Here is a 19,429-nt window from a genome sequence, read left to right on the forward strand (position 1 = left end):
CCCACCCAACCATGTGGTCCCTGGGCAGGATTACAGAATGAAATAATTTATTCTAATGCATATGCACAAGAGGGCGGGCAGAGTTGATATGGCAATAGGATGGTGGGGGTGTGGTCTCTGGCCTGTGTATGGAGTGGGGGCAGGGACAGGCTTCAAGTTGGTGTTGGAGCCTTAACTGAGAATTTGCTGCCAAACTCGAAATTCTTAACTATAAGATTTTTAGTAGTTTTTGTGAAGGGTGTGTGTGTGTGAGCAGAATATATTCCCAACCTCATATGTGCACTGCAATGCCCTTTTGTTGGAGGTGTGGTTGAATTTCAACAGGATTTTGTTTTTCAGAGAATAAGGCTTGTTAGTTTTAGTTTTGCTGGTTGTGTGCATGAGCGAGGGAAATCTGGGGTAACTTTGCTCCTGTTTAGCCCAACGCTCTGTCTGTGAAATTGGAAGAAATCAGGGGGTGGCTCTGTCCTCTAGATGACCCCCTTGGAGGGAGGGAGGGAGCGAGCGAGCTCTGGGGAGGTTGGGTGCTCCCCTTCCTCCTCCTCCACTTATTTTTGTGAGATTGGGGGAGATTTGTGCATCCCTCCCCTTTGATGAGAAGAGTGAGGGGTGGCTCATTGCTCTTTCCCTCTTTGGGCAAGCTTATGTTGGAATATGGGTGAGTGGAATCTGGGAGGAGATGGGGGATGTTTGGAGGCCGGGCGTGGGGTATGGGCATAGATCTGAGCTGCTGTGCTGGGTATGCCGTGGTATGAGGTGTAGCGTTGCTCCAGCGCGGTGTGCAGAGGGGGAGCGAGGTGGCATTGAAAGGCCGTTTTGTGTGTGTCTGGGGCGGGGGGTGAGGCGGCCCTCTCTCACACAGGCCTGTGAGGCCGGCTCCTGGTGAGACTGGCCGCAGCAGGGTGTCTTTGTGTCTGTGCTGAGCGCTTTGCAGAAGAGCATTAGAGCTCGCACTAATCTGATCCAGCAGCTGGGATTGGAGGGGCCAGGGTTACCATGGTAATCAGGCCCCAAGAGAAGCTGTCCCCAGCAGCCTCTTTTGTTCAGGCCTAACTCGGCGTTGGCAAAGCTAGCGCGGCCCGGAGAAGAAAGGCTCAGGAGAATGGGCCTGGGAGTGGCAGGGATCCCAGCGGGGGCTCTGCCCAGAGAGGCACCCAACAGCCAGCCACAACAATAGCCGCCCGCCAAGGACTGCCACTCACATTTAGCGCTTGGCCACATGAACTTGGCTGCTGGGGCCAGTCGGCCCCGCTAATCCCGCCTCCCCTGCCCTGGGTTTCCATGGACACAGAAGCTTATTAAGGACACACATTAGCAGTTTGCGAGTTGAATGTGCACCCGGTGCGGTGCTCAGAAAGACCTGTGCCGCCGGGAATGTGCTGAGGGCTGAAGGGGAGCCTGGCCTTCTGCTCTTCAGGAGCTGCAAGCTCAGCATCCCCTGGCTTCCATTCCTGGCACTGATCTTGGACAAGTCACTTTGCTGCTCTGTGCCTCAGTTTCACCATCTGTGAAATGGGACAAATAATCTTGACCCACCTCACAGGGAGGCTGTGGGCTTTATTGGTTCATGTCTGTAAAGCACCCATGCTTGGCATTCCTAGGTGCATCTCCCTGGCAGAGTGTGAGCCTCCTGTCTGAACCCCCTGGCCTTGCCTACTGAGAGCAGGTGGCAGCAGCAGAGCACATAGTTAGGCACTTCCCAGGTTTCCAGGCACTTCTGCCATATTGTCCAGATTGCTTAGTTTTTTGCTCTTTCTGCTCTTCAACTGGAAGTTTCTTTGTTCTTGCTTATCTTCCATAATCTACCTTGCTCCCCACAGGGTGGCGCTGTTTGAGTCCTGTGTTGTGTAGTTTGAGAAACCCTGTCAGGGTGCTGTTTGAGATGCAAAGTCCTTCCCTGCTCTGAGCTGCTGGAGTGAAGGGTATCCTGCAATGAGCTCCACTTGCGTTTTGTTGTGTGGGTTTTGGAGTGTTTTAGTGTATGTTGTCCCCAGGACATCGTGAGGCTCTTAGGATGAACCAGGGCCAGCCCAGCTTGTTGAAGTGTCCTGGGAGTTACCGTGGCAATGCTAGCCTGATAACTCCTCCTGGTACTGTTGTGTGACACAGCAGGGCGATTACAAGGGAGTTTGACTGATGGGATGAGGAATTGCAAGTAGCCACCCCATGCTGGGACAATCCTGGGCCACTCATGCTGCTCTGACAGTGCACCTCAATCCTGACGATTTGTAACCCTGGCTGAGCCAGTCCTGAGCCCCTCAGGCTGCTGATGCACCTTAATTCTAACCCGCTGGCGTTCAAGTTTGGGCCTCTCCTAAAAGAAATTCACCAGTTGTGCTGAACTGTGGGTCAATTTCCAAACTAGTCTGAGCCCATCAAACTTATTTAGCCTGTTAGGTTGGAAAGACGTGACTCGGGGGCTCTTGAGGTGAAAGTCTGAGGAATCCATTTTGCTGTGTTTTTGAACCGTTCTTTGTCTGAGTACACTTCTATTGATACTCTAAAAGTGCATTTGTGCTGGTGTATAAAACAGTCCTGGTCCTAATGGGATTTTGTCTGATCCTAGAGCTCCTGGATGGGAGGCTCAGGATATTGAGAGGGTGCGGGAGATGGCTGAGTTTTGTGGCACTGCTGTCGCATTCATGTAGGGGACAGTTGTTTTCAGACTGTCAATGTAAATAGGCTTCACATTGGCAGTCTGGGTGGGGGCTTGTTTAGAGTGGACAATCTGACTTCGGAGGACTAGATTTCAGAGGGGATTAGCTGATTTTTAGGGGACTGCTGCTAGCTCCGTCAGAACATGAGGCTTAGTTTGGGATGGTAGCTGCTGTGATTGGGTTCAAGCACTGCAAAGGTGCAGCCGCTGATTTGAGGGTGTTGCTGAGAGGGGCATGGTATTGTGCTCCATCCCACTCAGGCCCACATAACCTTAATTAACCCATGGGATCCAGTCATGAAAGCTCCCTCCCTTTCCAAACTCGGCAAGTAACAAAGACCGTTGTAAAAAGTGGGTATGGCTGACAAGATAGCATAAGCGAGCAGCTGGAGCATATTTCCACCCATTGGGCAACTCCCCCCCGCACCTACCTCAGCGGAGAGAAGCAGGTAGCACTGAGTGTCAGACAAAGCGTTGGTTGTCATATCTTCCATCTAAACTGTTAGGACCCCTTCCGCTCAGCTTGGATCACTAGTGAGTTTCTCGGGTCTTGGCCTCACTGACCTGATGGATGTGGGGCCTAGCTGGGAAAGTTCAAGTCCCACTTCGCTGGCTGCAGTGTGGTGTGGGATGGTGGCCGAGTCCTCTGTATGTCACTCTGCTCTTTGGAGCTGGCAGATGTGGGTGGTGACCCCTGTTCTTGGGGGGACCCAGGTGACCACACAACCCTTTTCCATGTGACATTGTGGAGGGTATTTAGTAATGGCCTCCTTCCATCCTCCCATCTCACGTATGGGAGAAAGGTGCCCCTTTATCTCACTGGCAGCTGAGGCTGATGGAGCCCCCTTGTCAGGGGGATGTTGGTAAGCTCCCTCTCCCAGCTCATTCCAGCTGCAAGCTCTCTTTTGAATGAAGCCTGGGGCGTGGCCATCTGACAGTGCTGGTTGGTAGAGATGGGCTCAGCCCCTTGTGCTTCAGGCCACGGACTGCAGGGCCTTTCTGGGGAGGCAGCATCTCAGCCTCCTTCACTGACCAAGGCTGGGAAGGAGGAAAACGGGGAATTGTAAGTGGGGGTGGGAGAAATAGCTGATCCCAAGCAATGTAGGCTGCTTTGGTCCCTCCCGGCTGTCGTTGATTGAGGCAGAGGAAGGCCCTGGCTAGCTGCTGGATGGATACGGTTGCCCCTCCCTTGAGCACTTGCACATCCAGTTTCATAATCAGATTAAGGCAGTGGTATTAGCGAGGAGCATGGGTCAGTGGGACAGGTTTACATGGTGGTTTACGCAGAGGGGATTGGAGTGCATTTTTAACTCTGCTTGGCCTGTCTTGTAGCTGCACAGATTTGCTTCTCTACAAGGAAATACCCAGCAGAGCACAGGCAGGGGAAAGAAAGTTGCACCAGGCACTGGTGGGGGCAGGGGGTGGAGAGGGAGAGTGGCCCCAGGGTGGGGGGAGGGGGATGGTTGGTGTCTGCTTCCACTCCCCCCATTCAGTAGGCATTACTAGCTCAGTCCTTGCAGTAAATTTGCTCTAATTACATCCTCCAGCAGTGGGAAACTTCACTTAGAGGAAAGCTCCTCTGGGGTGGAGGTGGCTTCCAGGGCCGGTGCAAGGAAGTTTCGCGCCGTAGGCGAAACTTCCACCTTGCCGCCCCCCCCCCCCACCCCCCCCCCCCCCCCACCCGCTCACCCAGCCCCCCACCTGGGAAGCCCGCCGCCCCCCCTTGCCCGGGGGCCCCCCCCCCCCTGCAGCAGCTATCCCCCCTCCGCGGCAGCTAACCCTGCCCGGGGAGATACCCCCCTCCCCCCCTGGAAGCTAACTCCACCCGGGGAGCCTGCCTCCACGGCAGCTAACCCCGCCTGGGGAGCCCGCCCCAGCTCACCTTGGGTCCACCTCCTCCGCTGAGCACGCGGGCGCTGCTCTAATTCTCCTCCCCTCGCAGGCTTGCGGCGCCAATTGGAGGAGACTTAGAGTGGGGGCTGTGTGCTCAGCGGAGGAGGCAGAGTGGAGGTGGTCTGGGGCGGGGAGCAGTTCCCCTGTGCGCCCCCCCCCCCCCGTTACTGTGGGCGGCCCTCCCCGTGTCCCCCCAGCCCCAGCTCACCTTCGCTCCACCGCCTCGCCTGAGAGGGCTTTTAGGCGCCCCCAACCACTAGGCGCCCTATGCGGCAGCCTCGTTTGCCTAAATGGTTGCATCAGCCCTGGTGGCTTCCCAGAGTCCCCAAGCAGACTCTCTGTTGTGTCTGAGGCCTCCATTTTCCATCTCTGTGAGGCCTCTTGTTCCTTCTCCCCTCTCAGGCTTTGGTTTGTGCACACGGACACCGAGACAGTCTCTCTGTCTGTCTGTGGAGCTGCAGGCAAATTGTCCAGGACTGCTTCCTGGCTCAGTGGGAAGGAAAGTGCCTGCCCTCCCCAGGAGCATGGCTAGGTGGGAACCTGTTCCAGCACCCTAAAGTTTGGATGGATATGGGCCCGTTGGTTCAGGCTGGGAGTCCCTGCCCTCAGTACAGTGGGGAAGCTTTAATGGGGGGCTGGGGGGAAATCGTGTCCCATTGTTGGGTCAGGGCCCTGGCACTTGGGAGCCTCCAAAGGGTAAGTGAATGGTTGATTTTTATTTTTTTTTAATGTCATGTTGCGCTTTGGGGGCAGGTGGGTGTCTCGTTTCTCTCTGGCATGGGGCCGGCCGGAAGGAGGGAGAGCGGGGGAGAGCTCTTTCTTAGTAATATCCTGATCTGAGCCTTTTCCTCCTTTGTGTCCCTGGCAGGTGGATGATGCTATGCTGATGTTTGACAAGACAACCAACCGACACCGAGGTGAGGGCAGCACCCTGGCTGCGTGTGTGTGTGTGTGTGTGGAGAGCTGGCAGGGGATTGCGTAATGACAGGAGCAGCGTGTGTGTGTGTTTGTGGTGATGGGGGTGGAGGGGAAGCTAGTGTCCCGTGGCCAGCAGCAGGGCATGCAGGTCACAGCTGCTCTTTATCTCACCTCCCATCACCCCATCCCTTAGCATCCGCATCCTTTAGCAGAGTCCCTCGCAGCACAGAGAGCTTTTGTCCAGCCCGTTTCCTGTGCTGTAAACTTGCCGAGTGGCTGATATGTGAGAGGAGGCAGCCTCCTCCCCTCCCCAGCTACCTACGTGGCTCCAGTCGTCTGTGTGTGTCTTACCTTGTCCTGAGTAATCCGAACCCTGGGGAAGCTGACACAAGACCCAGAAGAGTGCCTGCCTCTGACCCCTTCCTCAGCCGGGGGCTCCCAAGTCACCTTTTCGTCAAATCCCATTTGTGGAGTCTGGTTACAGACTGGGAGCCTGGCTTTGGTATTCAGGCTCTTCGGATCAGACAGGAGACCACTGAGTTTGAGCCTTAGTTTTGGAGGTGCCTGATTCTCTTGTACATGTGCCCTCTAACTGACTACCACTCTTAGGAGGACACCACAATGGTGTGCACCATCCTGAGGACACAACTACACTGTGATGGTGGCAGCCCTTTGCTGGGCCACTGCCATGTTCACGTACATCACTAAACACTTACACAGTGTGTTTGTCTGCCTCAGACTCTCACAGGGGCACTTTCTGCATGTGGCTCTCTCTCCCAGCTATACTTACGTATTCACTCTTGCTGTCCAGGGTGCCCTTCAGTGCTTCCCATTTTCTTACTGTTTAGGTGATTCTGGTTGCCTGATTTTATAGATGTACCCCTCCTGCCCCACTCTAATGGGGGGGGGGGAATGGCTAGCTCATAATAAATCATCAGATCCTGCACTTCTGCCCTCTACAGGACTTGTCTAGAGCAAAGTAAACAGTCATGAGAAAAGAGGGAGGGTCCTCGCATGGACCAGTAACTGATTAAAAGACAGGAAACAAAGGGTAGTAATAAATGGTCAGTTTTCACAATGGAGAGGGTTAAATAGCAGGTCTCCCAAGGATCTGTACCAGGACCAGTGCTGTTCAACATATTCATAAATGATCTAGAAAAGAGGTAAACAGTGAAGTGCCAAAGTTTGCAGATGATACAGAATTACTCAATGTAGAGACCTCCAAAACTGACTACAAAGAGTTACAAAGGGTTCTCACAAAACTGGGTGACTGGGTAACAAAACGGCAGATGAAATTCAGTGTTGACAAATGCAAAGTAATGCACATTGGAAGCATAATCCCAACTATACATACAAAATGCTGGGCTCTAAATTAGCTGTTACCACTCAAGAAAGAGATCCTGGAGTCATTGTAGTTATTTATCTCAAAACATCTCTGTGTGCAGCAGCAGTCAAAAAAGCAAACCAAATGTTAGGAACTATTAGGAAAGGGATAAATAATAAGATGAAAAAGTATCATAATGCCACTATATAAATCCATGGTATGCTCACACCTTGAGTACTGCGTGCCCTATCTTAAAAAGATACAGTGAAGGGCAACAAAAACAGATAGGAGAGATTAAAAAGACGGGCTGTTCAGCCTAGAGAAGAGATGACTAAGGGGGTTATAATAGAGGTCTATAAAATCATGAATGGTTTGGAGAAAGTGAATAAGGAAGTGTTATTTACCCCTTCACATAATGCAAGAAGCAGGGGTCACCCACTGAAATTAATAGGCAGCAGGTTTAAAATAAATGTAAAGAAATAATTCACAATATGCACAGTCAACCTGTGGAACTCATTACCAGGGGAAGTTGTGAAAGCCAAAAATATAACAGGGTTCAAAAAAGAATTAGATATGTTCATAAAGAATAGGTCGATCAATGGCTATTAGCTAATATGGTCAGGGACGCAACCCCATGTTCTGCATGTCCCTAAACCTCCAATTGCCAGAAGCTGGGATCTAATGACTGGGGACGGATCACTCGGTAATTGCCCTGTGCTGTTCATTCCCTATGAAGCACTTGCCACTGTTGGAAGACAGGATACTGGGCTAGATGGACCACTGGTCTGACTTAGTATGGCCATTCTTATGTAGAGCATTACAGAAGGGCTAGGGAGGACTGCCTTCCTCTGAGACATCAGGTATTGGTCCCTGCCTGAGGCAGATACTAGACTAGATGGACCAATCATCTGGTCTGGTATTTGCAACTTTGTGGCTTCAGTGTAGGGTACTTTCTTTTGAGTTTCCAAGGCACCCAGATACCAAATCATGATTGGGGCAATATAAATGCCTACCTGGAGAGAAAGGAGAAGCTCATAGAAAGAGTCCAGTCCAGCTTGGAAAATACTGAAAAATAGAAAAGTGTGTGTGTGTTTAAATGATTTTTAGCACTGGTGAAGGTGACTCAGTTAGTAGTCCTGGAGGCTGAAAGCTCCATTTAGCCGCAGCTGCAATGCAAGCTCACTCAAAGTCCCTCACAGCCATGCCTCCGCTCTACCCCAAAAGGGCCACCCCTGGCTGTGAAAAGGAAGTTTGGACTCCGGAGCTCAGTCAGTCCTTTGCCAAGACTGGCAGCAAAGGGGTCGGTTAGAGATGTGCTCTGAGCATAGGGCTGGGAGGCAAGAACTCCCAAATTCTGTTCCCACCTCAGATACTGTTGGACGGTGTGAACTTGAGCAAATCACTTAACCTTTCCATGCCTTGGTTTTGCTCCAGAAATAGTGATTCTGATACTTGCCTGTCACACACAGGGCTGTAAGGATCAATTAATGTACAGGTAGGGCTTTGAAGGTGAAATGTGCTGAGTATCACTATTTGGGATGGTGATGTTTGTGTTGTGGTTGCCTGTCTATTGGGGACTGGACTGGGACCCACCACACTCATTTCACATTGTGAACAGGCATTGGTAGGACACCGTTTTGTTTGTATGGACCTCTGCTGGATTGGAACCCTCTATTGTGGTATCCGTCATTAAGCCATCTAGTTTGTCTTGGAAAAATAGCAAAGTTTAATAGAATAAATCCATCAGCAACGAGTGTCATGGGCTTTAATGAAGTTGGGAGTTGCGAGGAGAGAGGGAAATCGGGGAGGGGACAGTGACTTCCCTGCTCCTCATATGAGTGCTGCATGCATGCAGGACTTACTGGAGACCAGAGGGGAGTGGAAGTATTGCCATGACCGAACTGGTCCACCCCAGGAACCTCTGGGTTGCCTTCTGTCCTGGGCATGTGGGACAGGCAAGTGGTAGGTACTGATCACACAGACTTCTGCCCTGACCAGGAAGTGTTGCCCTTTCTTCAGGGTTTGGATTTGTCACATTTGAGAGTGAAGATATTGTGGAGAAGGTGTGTGAGATCCACTTCCATGAGATCAATAACAAAATGGTGAGTGTGAAGAACAAAGCTGGAGGTGGAGGGATGGGGTAAAGCACTGGCGCTCTGGGACTGTAGGTCGGAAGCAGATGGGACCCCTGAAATCACTGCCCCAGATCTCGGGAGGAGATCCTCAACAAGGAGGGGAGTCACTGCTGGCATTTGGAGCCCAAAAGGCAACGCAGTCTAACCATAACTGGGAATTGTAACTGTGACCCCTGAGTGCTGTACAAGCATTAGCTGAACTTCTCCCCACCCCTGTGAGGCAGGTATCCTCATGTAACAAACGAGGACACTAAGGCTCCAAGGCTGTCTTGCCGAAAGTCATAGAGGAAGTCAAGGACAGAACCACGGGTAGAACTTTTAGTCACCTGTTTTAACTACTCAACAACGCTGCTTCTCTTGCAGAGTAACAGGGTGGGGGAGGCTGCAGGATGGGAGGCAGGCTTGGGGAGTGGTGCGTGGGACGGAGAAAGCGCAGTGGTTCCAGTGTACTAAGGCAGCCCTCCTGGCCTGTGGCCCGCGGTACTGTACGTGCTCTGAGCAAACGTGCTGTGCAAGTCAAGGCCAAGGTCCGACGCTTTTTTTTTTTTTTTTTTTTTTCCTCTCTTGTGGCAGGTGGAATGTAAAAAAGCTCAGCCAAAGGAAGTGATGTCCCCCACTGGCTCTGCGAGAGGGCGGTCCCGAGTGATGCCTTATGGGATGGATGCCTTCATGCTTGGGATTGGCATGCTGGGTAAGCACTGCAAAAGAGAACCCTTCTCTCTAGCCCCCACGTCATACGTGGCAGCAGCAGTAGGACGCTCTGCTCAGGGGGCAGAAGGCTTTATTCTGGGACTACGTTTCTAGGTCTAATACAATGGGGGAGGTGGCTCAGGCTGTTCAGGAAGAGATTGGATCTGTGACACCAGACCCCATTTTGAAAAGCAGCAGTGAAGCTGGGAGGAGGAGGGCTGGGATCAATTTATGATCACAAATCGCCCTCTGGTGGCAGCGTGGAAGAACTGTAGATGTACCTTGTATGCACGGTTCTAGAGGTGGAGTCACAAAAAGAACAGGAATGCAGTTGGGTTGGGAGAAATTTTAACGCATCATTGGAATTCCTGTCCAATATAATACCTATAGAACAGGATATACACTGTGACTCAACACAAATAAAAGGCTGTATATGCCCTGGCAACACAATTGGGCCAAAAGCAGAGTTTTCCACGTCCAAGTATATTACTGCTATACTAGGCCAGACTTTACAATGAATGTTTGCTTCAAGAGCCCCAAATAGTATTAATCACCCTTCTTCAGTTGGGTGAAGGGGAGAGTATAATCACCCCAAATACACAGGCAGAGCGTGTTCTCTGTGTATCATCCTAATAAACAGTCTCATTGTTTTCAAGGGGGATAAAAATGTCCTTGAGAATCCAGTGGAGCCTGTATACCACTGACTTCCCTCCTTTAGGGAACGTATTCTGGGTCACAAATCAAACCAGCCACTCTGACAAGGAAGTGTCTATGTGTGGCATTGTGGGGAGCTTTTTTCTGTGTCTTCAGAGCAAATGTGTTCAGGTTACAAAGGAAAAGGTGTGAGTCCCCTCCCCTCCCCCCCGACTTCCAGCCCAATTAGCTCCTTTTAGGGTCTGTGAGTCAAACTCGGGTCTTCCTTGCTTGATCATCACCAGCAACGTGAGCCCATCCAACCTGTACTATAGGTGTGGTTAAGGTGAACAAACACACGTGTCCTTTGGGTCAGTGCCCCTGGGGGTGGGGCTGGAGGAGGAACACTCCAACCTGGCACTTGGATCCCAGCTAGGGCTGGCAGGCAGAGGAAAAACACCTCTTCTTTGCATTTGCACTCAGCACATTCTCACTGGACTTGCTGAGATAAAATAGATCTGGAACCCCACAAAGCCACTTCAGATTTTAGTTTGGGTTTTTTTTGAGTAGACGTGTATTTTAAACCAGCAGACTCAAATGAGTCACTGGGAAATCCATGTACGCTTGTCACGGGAGATCTCAAATCAAACATTCAGCTCTTAGTCAGCCGCTGTCTTTCTCATGGGACTGTTTAAAGTAGGTGATTAGCCATGACAGCTTCTCAAGAAATGGGAAGACTTGTAATCGTGATCTGTGCCAGGAACAGGCTATCTGCCTGCATGTTTTCAGCCACCTGCTCTTTCTGTAACTACTTCAGAATGTTAGCCAGCAGCTCTATTACTAAAGTAGATGATGGGTGATTTAGTACCCGTCAGTCATCCATATGCTCCCACTGGCTCTCAGAGCCCCTTTTCACAAAACCTGCTAGTGCTAGTTTGTGGGACCTTGAGCTTTCTGACAGGGAAATCTACATGTCTTTGCAGGGTAACAATGTTTGGAACCACGAAGGGGCAATGTATTAAAATTCCATTAAAACTCTTCCCCAAATTCCTGCACGGTACCACTGTGTGCGCACGTGTGTGTTGTTCAACTACTATGTTACTTGGTCCTTTCACAGTGTGTGCTCAGGCTATGGGGAGGCAGGCAGAGCTGGAACTCGAAAGTGGAATTGTGTGTGTTCGTGTAACAATCCCCTCTTCTTTGCTGGCAGGTTATCCAGGTTTCCAAGCTGCCACTTATGCCAGTCGGAGTTACACGGGCCTTGCGCCTGGCTACACTTATCAGTTTCCCGGTAAGTGCCTCTTCCTGCCCATTCGTCCAGTTTGTCCTCACACTAAGGGAAGCCCGTGGCATGTGACCCAATCTCTGCCTGTTTTACTCTTGCCCTAGTTTGGACTTTCTTTAAATCTGTGAAGGTGGGAGGGGACGGAGGCCTGGAATAGGTGGGAACAGCCTACTGTCTAGTTAGGAAGGAGGCTGTAGCCATGTGAGCGTCTGCTGTTGCTATCCTCTCACTCCAGTGACAGGAAAAGTCCTAGGTTCATGCGCCCCCCTCTCTGCTAGGTTCCTCCGTGGGGGCTGCTATTACACAGAAGGGCCCTTGCAGCTCCGCCTGTCTTGCTGCCTCTGTGTGTGTCTGTCTCTCCACCAGAGTCGCCACCTTTCTGAAAACAGAGTGCAGGACTTAAACCCTGCTAGCTTTAAATGGGCCTGAAGTTCCCTAGGCTTCCTAAATGTGAGAGTCTAACATGCAGTGAGTTGTATCCTGGATCTCTTAAAGGCCCAGTAAACCCCTCTTCACAACACTGCATATTTGTACATTCCCTGACCTGCCCCATTCCTTGTCTTGAAGCCCATATGTGACCATCACTGCCTGGTCCCTGATGAATGCACTGCAGCCGCTCTGAGCTTTCTGCTGGCCTCCTTTCCCTCCCCTTCCGGCACAAGCAAAGAGCAGGCTGCAAGGCCACCCTATAAAAGACTGCCCTGCTGTTCTCAGGACGAGTGGCAACTCTGAGTGTCCCCTGCCCACCTCTGCCCCCCACCCCCAATGGATTGTGTAGAAAGGCCTGACAGGTGATTGGCAACGGGCTCTGGCAGCTTTCACCTCTAAGCTGCTAGTCAGAACCCAGCCTATGTTGGCGGCGACTGAAAGTTGCTGTCTGGTAGTCTGTGTGAATCCAGTTGCTGGGTCTCAGTCCTAGCGAACCAGGTGTTCATGTCACAAAGCCACCTCCAGCTCAACTGGCACTTGTTGGCAGTCCTAGCTGCGAGGCCAAGGATTGGCTGGGCCCAAGAGACTCAACTCCCCTTTCAACCCTAGAGATGGTCTCCCCAGAGCAGAGTTGAGGCACATGGTCTGGGCGGGGCAGTGTAAGGCAAGCTTCCACTGCCCTTGCCTGTGCTGTACCTGTTTTGGGGGTAAGCAGAGGCTTTCAGTCTCCAGTGCTATCAATCCAACTCGAAATTCATTTAAAATAAAGAGTCAAAGGCCGGGTGCTGCAGTGACTTCATCCATCTCTGTCTGGCCTTGTGTTCTAGCCAGAAAGGCCCAATGCTGCTGTCTCTCTGCCAGATCCCCCTCGGGGGCGTTTTACAAGTTCCTAAGTTGTCTTACATTTCGTTTTTAGAATTCCGTGTAGAGCGGACCCCTCTCCCGAGTGCCCCCGTCCTCCCCGAGCTCACAGGTCAGTCCCACTGATTTCCTAAAACTCACAAGCTGGAAGGGGAGAAGGGGCTTTGGGTCATTCCAGTGATGTCGCTGCCCCATAGCTTGGCGCAGTGAGACTGGAAACGTTCCTCATTTCCTCTTCCATCTGCACTAGCTACATCAAGAACAGGGGCTGGGGGCGAGGGGTGGAGAAGGGAACAGAACCATGCATATCACATTGGAGGAGATGAGAGATGCAGTTCATGCAGGATGAGGGCAAGTGGGCTTGAATCCCCAGATTCTCTAGCTTCTGAACTGCTGCTGTTTCCTGCCCTATTTTTGCTTCTTATCCAGGGGTTAGCCTCTAAATCATTGATGAAAACTTGTTGCTAGCAATGTGAATTCTAAGAAATCCACTACTGTAGTCCCAGCCTGAGCTGGTGTAGTGCAGGGCACTAGCCCTGGGGGAGCTTACAGCTACTTTGATCCTGCCTGGGAGCTGGGAGTAGAGTAGGGAATGATATTTCAGCACTGGATATGGTGAAGCTCACAGCTACCTAAGCCCCAGGCTCTCTAGGCAGGGAATGGTAGAGGAACATTGAGTGTGGTGGAGCTCCCAGCTGTACTCATCAGTAATGGTGGTTGAGCCTGGTGTAATAGAAGGGGGGATGATGAAGTTTTGCAAGGACTAGTCAGGAGTCTGAGTATTTCCCCAAATACCTGCTTCTTCCCCCAGCTCCTCAGGCCTCTGAGTTTGTGTAGCATGTATTCTTGGTGCGGCTCTTTCCATAGGATCTTCCTTCCATGGCCACATTTTCCCAAGCTCTGTAGCATGCCTGGTATTTGTCTTAGAAAAGCAGCTATGTCTAGCAGTGGGCTGGCCTCCTCCTCCCTATCCACCGTCCCATCTTCCATAACATCCTTTCACTCTGCGTAACATCCTTTCACTCTGACACTTCCTTGACACCATCTGTTTCTTCAAGGACTGGATTTGTCTGTAGTGAGGATGCAGACTTCTGCAGGGAGCTTATTATTTGGAAGCTTTGCTAGCTGCAGGGGGTTTGGGGAGGATTGGAACGGGAGTTTTCCAATGGCGCAGAATAGTGCTGATCCTCATAGAGTGTGCACATCGAAGAACGCTGAGGTTGGTAAAACAAATTACTCAAAGGGAAGTGGGGTGTGTTAAGTTAATAAAGCCCTCTCCTGGAGCCACATATATAGCCTCTGAAATTCCACCTGTGGCTGTGAGTCTGCCAGTTCTCAAACGGAGTAGGGTTGGACTGGGTCTGTATTTGAATAGGGGGCTTCCCAGAAAAAAACGGGTGTTGCAAGAGTAGTGTTGATAACTCAGTAAAAGGTGCTCTTCCCTCTAAGTCCACATGGGACTAGTGCCCCTGCAGTGTGCAAAGAGGCACCTCGCTGCTGGAGGAGCATAAAACAGAAGTCCTGCTCACTGGAGCTCATTAGAGACACACTGGTACTTTTGCCAGCAGTGAACTATTATTGCTGGTGTCCTGGCTAGCTGCCATGTTGAGCAATTACAACCTCTGTCCCTAGATTCCCCCCAGAATTTCAGCTGGAGATGGTGGCATTCCTCACTTCTCTGTTGGGGGCTGTTAAACAGTCACCGGGCAACTTGTTGTCAGTGGTGGGTGCTCGATTCATGTGCACGCCTTGGGCTTGCTCCCACAATGTATGTGCTCCCGCAGCTCCTGCTGGGACATCCCTGGGAACTGAGGGCATTCAGCACCTTGCAGGACCAGGCCAGTAGGTTGTGAAGTGCTTCAGGAACCTTCTGGCTGAACGTGGCTCTATAAATGTAAACCGTCAGCAGGGGGTGTATTGAGTAGCATTGAAACAGGAAGGGTGGTACTCTGAGAGTATCAGGTGCTGCTCCTGTGTGAAGCAGCTAATGAGATGGGAGCTTCTTAGGCAAGGCAGAAGACTGGTTTCTAACTAGATAAACTACGAGGCAAAAATCTTTTTCCTACAGAGGAAATTGGATTCTTTCTCAGCAAAACGGCCCTTTACTCACCACAACAGCATCTTTGGGAGAAAAATACTGGCAACTCTGTGCTTATGATAAGCCACTAACCCAGATCTAAGCCCCCCATGTGATGTATGCCTGAAACCAGACAAAGCCTGCAATGAAACGTTCCCTCCCGAGCTAGTCTGGATTTCAGCCCTTTAACTTAATCGATTTGTTCTGACCTCTTTTTACATTGCTCTAAACAGAATCACAGTGGATTTCGCAGTAGAGCATGAAATGCTGACCCAGGCATGTTAGGGGCAATGAGAACAGTACTGGGTAGGTGCCTTGTGGCCTCAGGGCTGGGTGCCCATGGCAGTAGAAATATGGACGACATTTGCTACATATAAGTTAAGGCTTCCAGTGTTAATTGTGCCTCTTCTGGCTTCTGTACCCCCAGACGCACACTCCACACTCTTCTAGCGTGGACAGCCGGGGGGTTGCAATTGGCAGGAGAGCTGGAAAAATAGGGAGGATTGCGTGTCTGCAGCAGTGGGAGAGCTGGGGTGGAGGAGGTTGCGTGAGTATTGAACCATTGCTGTTGAAAGGTGCTAGAGAAGGGTGCTGTGCCCCAGCATGGCTAACGGATGCTGAGCATTGAAGCTGTCTTCTGAATGAGATGTCAAACCAAGCTACTGACCCTCTGTGCCCACCAAAAATCCCCGGAGTTGGGGTGTTAGCCTTTAGGGTTGGAGCCAAATGCCAATAGCCATCCTAAGTTCCCCATGCCGGTTCACCTGGCTATGGGATTCTCAGTCACCTCCTGCCCTGAACTGGCATGTGATATTGTGGTTTAACAGTGTCATCCCAGATGTCGCTGTGTTTCAGTCCTGAACGGAACATTTCCTGTGTCTGGAATTGGTCAGCTCAGTTGCTTGAGGGCTTTTCTAAATGAAAACTGTCCTGTAAATGCAGGACTGTGTGTTCCTCCTGCTTATCCATCCTGAATGTAGTAGGTAACATGCCAAGCTAATGCACCTTTTTGGCAGCTGTTTCCTAGAGGGAAGTGAAGATGCCTGCTCGGGAGCTTCCTCTGGTGCCACTATGAGATGCCTGTTCCTTCTCTTTCAGCAATTCCCCTTACTGCATATGGACCGATGGCGGCAGCAGCGGCGGCAGCAGCTGTAGTGCGAGGGACAGGTAACTGCCACTTTCCTACCCGGTGAAGCAACCTGGCTGAGGTTTGCACTGGGCTATGAGAGGGGGGTGGGACGGGGTTGCATTTTGGGATCTTCACCATGTAGTTTTGCTTCCTCCCTTAGGTTCTACTCCAAGCCGCACTGGTGGGTTTCTGGGCACTACCAGTCCTGGGCCAATGGCAGAGCTTTACGGAGCAGCCAATCAGGATTCAGGGGTCAGCAGTTACATCAGTGCTGCGAGTCCAGCTCCAAGTACTGGCTTTGGTCACAGCCTAGGGGTGAGTGTTTCACACCCAGCTGTTGAGGTTGGGAGGTAGAATGAGGTGGGGTGTGTATAAATCATGAAACCTTTTGGGAGGGTGATTTCTACAACTATGAATACCCAAATGATGACAGCTGCAGGCAACCTCAAGGCTTGGTTACTGCAATATACAGTTCCTAGGCATAAAAACACTCAGCTTAAGGCCCCAATTGGTTCCTAATGCAGCAACCTACTTAGCTTACAGAACAGGCTGCTGAGTGCATATCACCCCAGAGCTGCTCTCTACACTGGTTCCCCATTGAATACCAAGTCAAGTGCTAGGGCTTGGTCCTACTCTTCAAAGCCCTCCATGGAACTGGCCCAAGCTACCCAAGGACCTATTACCTCACTTTGATCATAGCCTGCCATGACAGCTACGTTCCTCTGGGCTGATGGAACTGGCATCTCAAGGGTGAGACTCATGAGCAGTGGAAACCGCTTTCCCACCAGCTGTGCCATGACTGAACTCACCGCTGTAAGTGTTCAGAAAGACCACAACCATTCTTCACCGTCTGAATGAAACACAGAACTCCCTTCAAGGGTAGAACGCACAGGGGTCCCCGGGAATAACAAAAGGCTGGACAGGGACGGGGAGAGTGCAGAGCAAATATCTGCTAGCTACATGTTTCCCTGTGGAATGTGGGGCTACGGCTGGGCGAGGACTGGGGATTCCATAGGTTTCTGCTGGGGGATATTAAGTGGCTCTGAAGAGACGGTCTAGTGATGGCATGTTTCCTGAGTGGGACTGTATCACTCCATGTAAATCTCAGGGTGCCGAGAGGCCTCCTCATAGTGGATTGGGGGGCTAAATGATTCCAGTCAGATCTCTAAAGGGGGTAGGGCTGTCCTTAGGAATAGTACATTTAGGGAGCTGTGTCATTGACATCCCAGTAAATTCCTACGAGGGGGAGGGACAGATGGACAAATCACACTCATGGACTCAACCTCTTTCCTGTGGTTTGTCTAATCAGGGGATTTGAATTCTTCCTCTGTAGGGTCCCTTGATTGCAACGGCTTTTACCAATGGGTACCACTGAAGCTAGCGACCAAGGAGGCAGGAGGTAAGATGTTTGAACAGGAAGGGGCGGGAAGGGTGTGAGAGGAGTGAAGCTAGGCTCAGGAGGGGATTTTATTATTAAGTTACACTGAGAGTTTCCTATTGGTTGGGCCAACGTTCAGGGGCTTCATCTGAAGATGAGAGCAAGGAGGCCAGGCGAGGGGCTGCATTTTTGTCCTGTCCACCCAGTGACCCAGGTTCTAATTCCTTGTCCCAGTCTCTGGTCCCCAAGCTTGAAGTGCTGCAGAGAGATTCCATTGAGTGTGGGCAGGAAGGGAAAGGAAATGGTGTTTTGCTTGAGTAACCTCTTTGGCCAGTTAGAGTGTCGCTGTTGGGCTCTAAAGGGAAGCTCTTCCAGGTTTCTGAGGCCAGAAGAATAATTGGCTGTGCCCCAGTGGTGGCAGGGAGAAGGGGGAGCGCTCAGTTGGAAGGGTGTGGAGTGAGGGAGACAGAGACCTGGTAGAAATAGGGGAGTTGATGGAGACAGACAGGCACAGTTGGCCAAAATCCTAAGGTAATGTGAGCTCTCGCACCTGCACTCTGAAAGACAAGCCCCTCCCATCCTTTTACTTTGCACTACCCTGCATGCAGCTAACTCGGTAAATCTCACTGCATCTCTGGAGTGGTGTATCCTCTCCGTGGAGAGAAAAGAGGCTTCCACATCCAGATGGAGAGGGGAAAATCCTACGTGCAGTTCCAGCTGTGTCCCTTAGAAGGGGGTAAGGGGCAGCTGTTGGAGGGTCTCGGTGCACACCTCAAAAGTGGCAGAAGTTGGGTAGTTTAAAAAGAGAAATGTGACTGAAATGAGTAGGGCAGATGTTTCCAGGGAAAGGGAGTGACTGGGCTGCTTCTCTTCAACCAGGGATAACTTGAGTTCAGTTTGCAACATATAACTAGCCTCATCTTTAATACAGAAGTTTGACCCAGGGAGCCTGCAGATCTTAGCATTTAGTACTCCTTGATCCAAGAAGTCAGGCTGCATTGCATGCTGGGGCTTGTCCCTTTGGCCCACACGTTCATGTTAAAGATGGGGACAGTTGCATTCTTCCCCACTTCTTTGCCAGTCAGGTGCGATCTTCATGCCACTGCCAAGGTGCCAGCACAATCCTGCATTAGGGGAAATTTGGACACCTCCTGTTGCTGTGTTAGACAAGACAAAAAACTGAAAAGTTGTTAGGGTTTTTTTTTTTGTTTCTGTCTCCTCTACCCCCCCGTACTCTCCACCTCTGCTGGTCTCCTGCAGATTCCCCAGTGACCTAACCAAGGACAGCGGGCTGGAGGATCTGGTGAGCCTTGGAGGATGAGCCAAGGTTTCCTTTTTATTGAATAAAACTGCACACTGCCGGCTGGCTGCCAGGCTCCTGCTGACCTGCCCTGATCTCTCCCATTGAACAGACCACACTGGACTGAACCCAAGGAGATCATCTCGCTTTCTTACTAACCACCGATGGTTTACGCTTCTCCCTCCCCCAACCCACCGATTCTTCTTTATTTATTTTATTAGCTGGTAGTTTTATTTTTTATTTTATTTTTTTATCTTTATTTTTTGGGGGGGTGACCCTCTTTTTCATTGTTTGCTCTTTCCTGAGCTAGTAGACATATTTTATGAATTGGCTTTGTGATCGTGTTAGGTAGTTTTTAATGAGTATTTTTATTTGGCTTTGAAATTGTTTTGAATCTTTTCAACTCTGTTGTTGTCAACATTTTTAAAGGACAGTATGTGATGTGAATGCAGTTCTGAAGGGAAGAGAGACACAGAGAGAGAGAACGCTGAGCAGAACTGACGCTTTTTTTTTTTCTTTTCTTTTTTTTTTTTTTTTTTTAAGAAACTGTTTTTAATTGTTTCTGTTTTGTAAATGTGAGGTTTTGAAATGTGTGAAGCTCCAAGGATCTGAAAAGGTGGGACATCGCTACAGAACAAAACAAAATGTATATTTTGCTAAGTAAAAACACTACCCTTACAGCTGAAAGTATTTTTGTTTTCCTAGATTTAGTTTTCCGTGG

At 50.6% G+C, this 19,429-nt stretch overlaps 1 protein-coding gene across 4 annotated transcripts in view; it reads left to right on the top strand.

Moving 5' to 3' along the window:
- MSI1 (musashi RNA binding protein 1) overlaps nt 1-19,244 on the top strand; it is a 36,491-nt gene extending 17,247 nt beyond the window's left edge. Inside the window, exons 7-15 of one of the 4 annotated variants that reach the window (XM_034790958.1) lie at nt 5,418-5,466; nt 8,811-8,893; nt 9,500-9,617; nt 11,460-11,540; nt 12,880-12,936; nt 16,000-16,068; nt 16,173-16,345; nt 17,364-17,429; nt 18,669-19,244. In XM_034790958.1, the coding sequence (XP_034646849.1) occupies nt 5,418-5,466; nt 8,811-8,893; nt 9,500-9,617; nt 11,460-11,540; nt 12,880-12,936; nt 16,000-16,068; nt 16,173-16,345; nt 17,364-17,405 (672 nt within the window). In that variant the 3' untranslated portion in view covers nt 17,406-17,429; nt 18,669-19,244. The remainder of the gene's footprint in view (nt 1-5,417; nt 5,467-8,810; nt 8,894-9,499; nt 9,618-11,459; nt 11,541-12,879; nt 12,937-15,999; nt 16,069-16,172; nt 16,346-17,363; nt 17,430-18,668) is intronic. The other 3 variants (XM_034790959.1, XM_034790960.1, XM_034790961.1) reach the window with 3 other exon arrangements.
- The last annotated feature ends 185 nt before the right edge of the window (nt 19,245-19,429 follow it).

The sequence above is a fragment of the Trachemys scripta genome, chromosome 15, assembly GCF_013100865.1.
Source record: "Trachemys scripta elegans isolate TJP31775 chromosome 15, CAS_Tse_1.0, whole genome shotgun sequence".
Taxonomy (NCBI): domain Eukaryota; kingdom Metazoa; phylum Chordata; order Testudines; family Emydidae; genus Trachemys; species Trachemys scripta.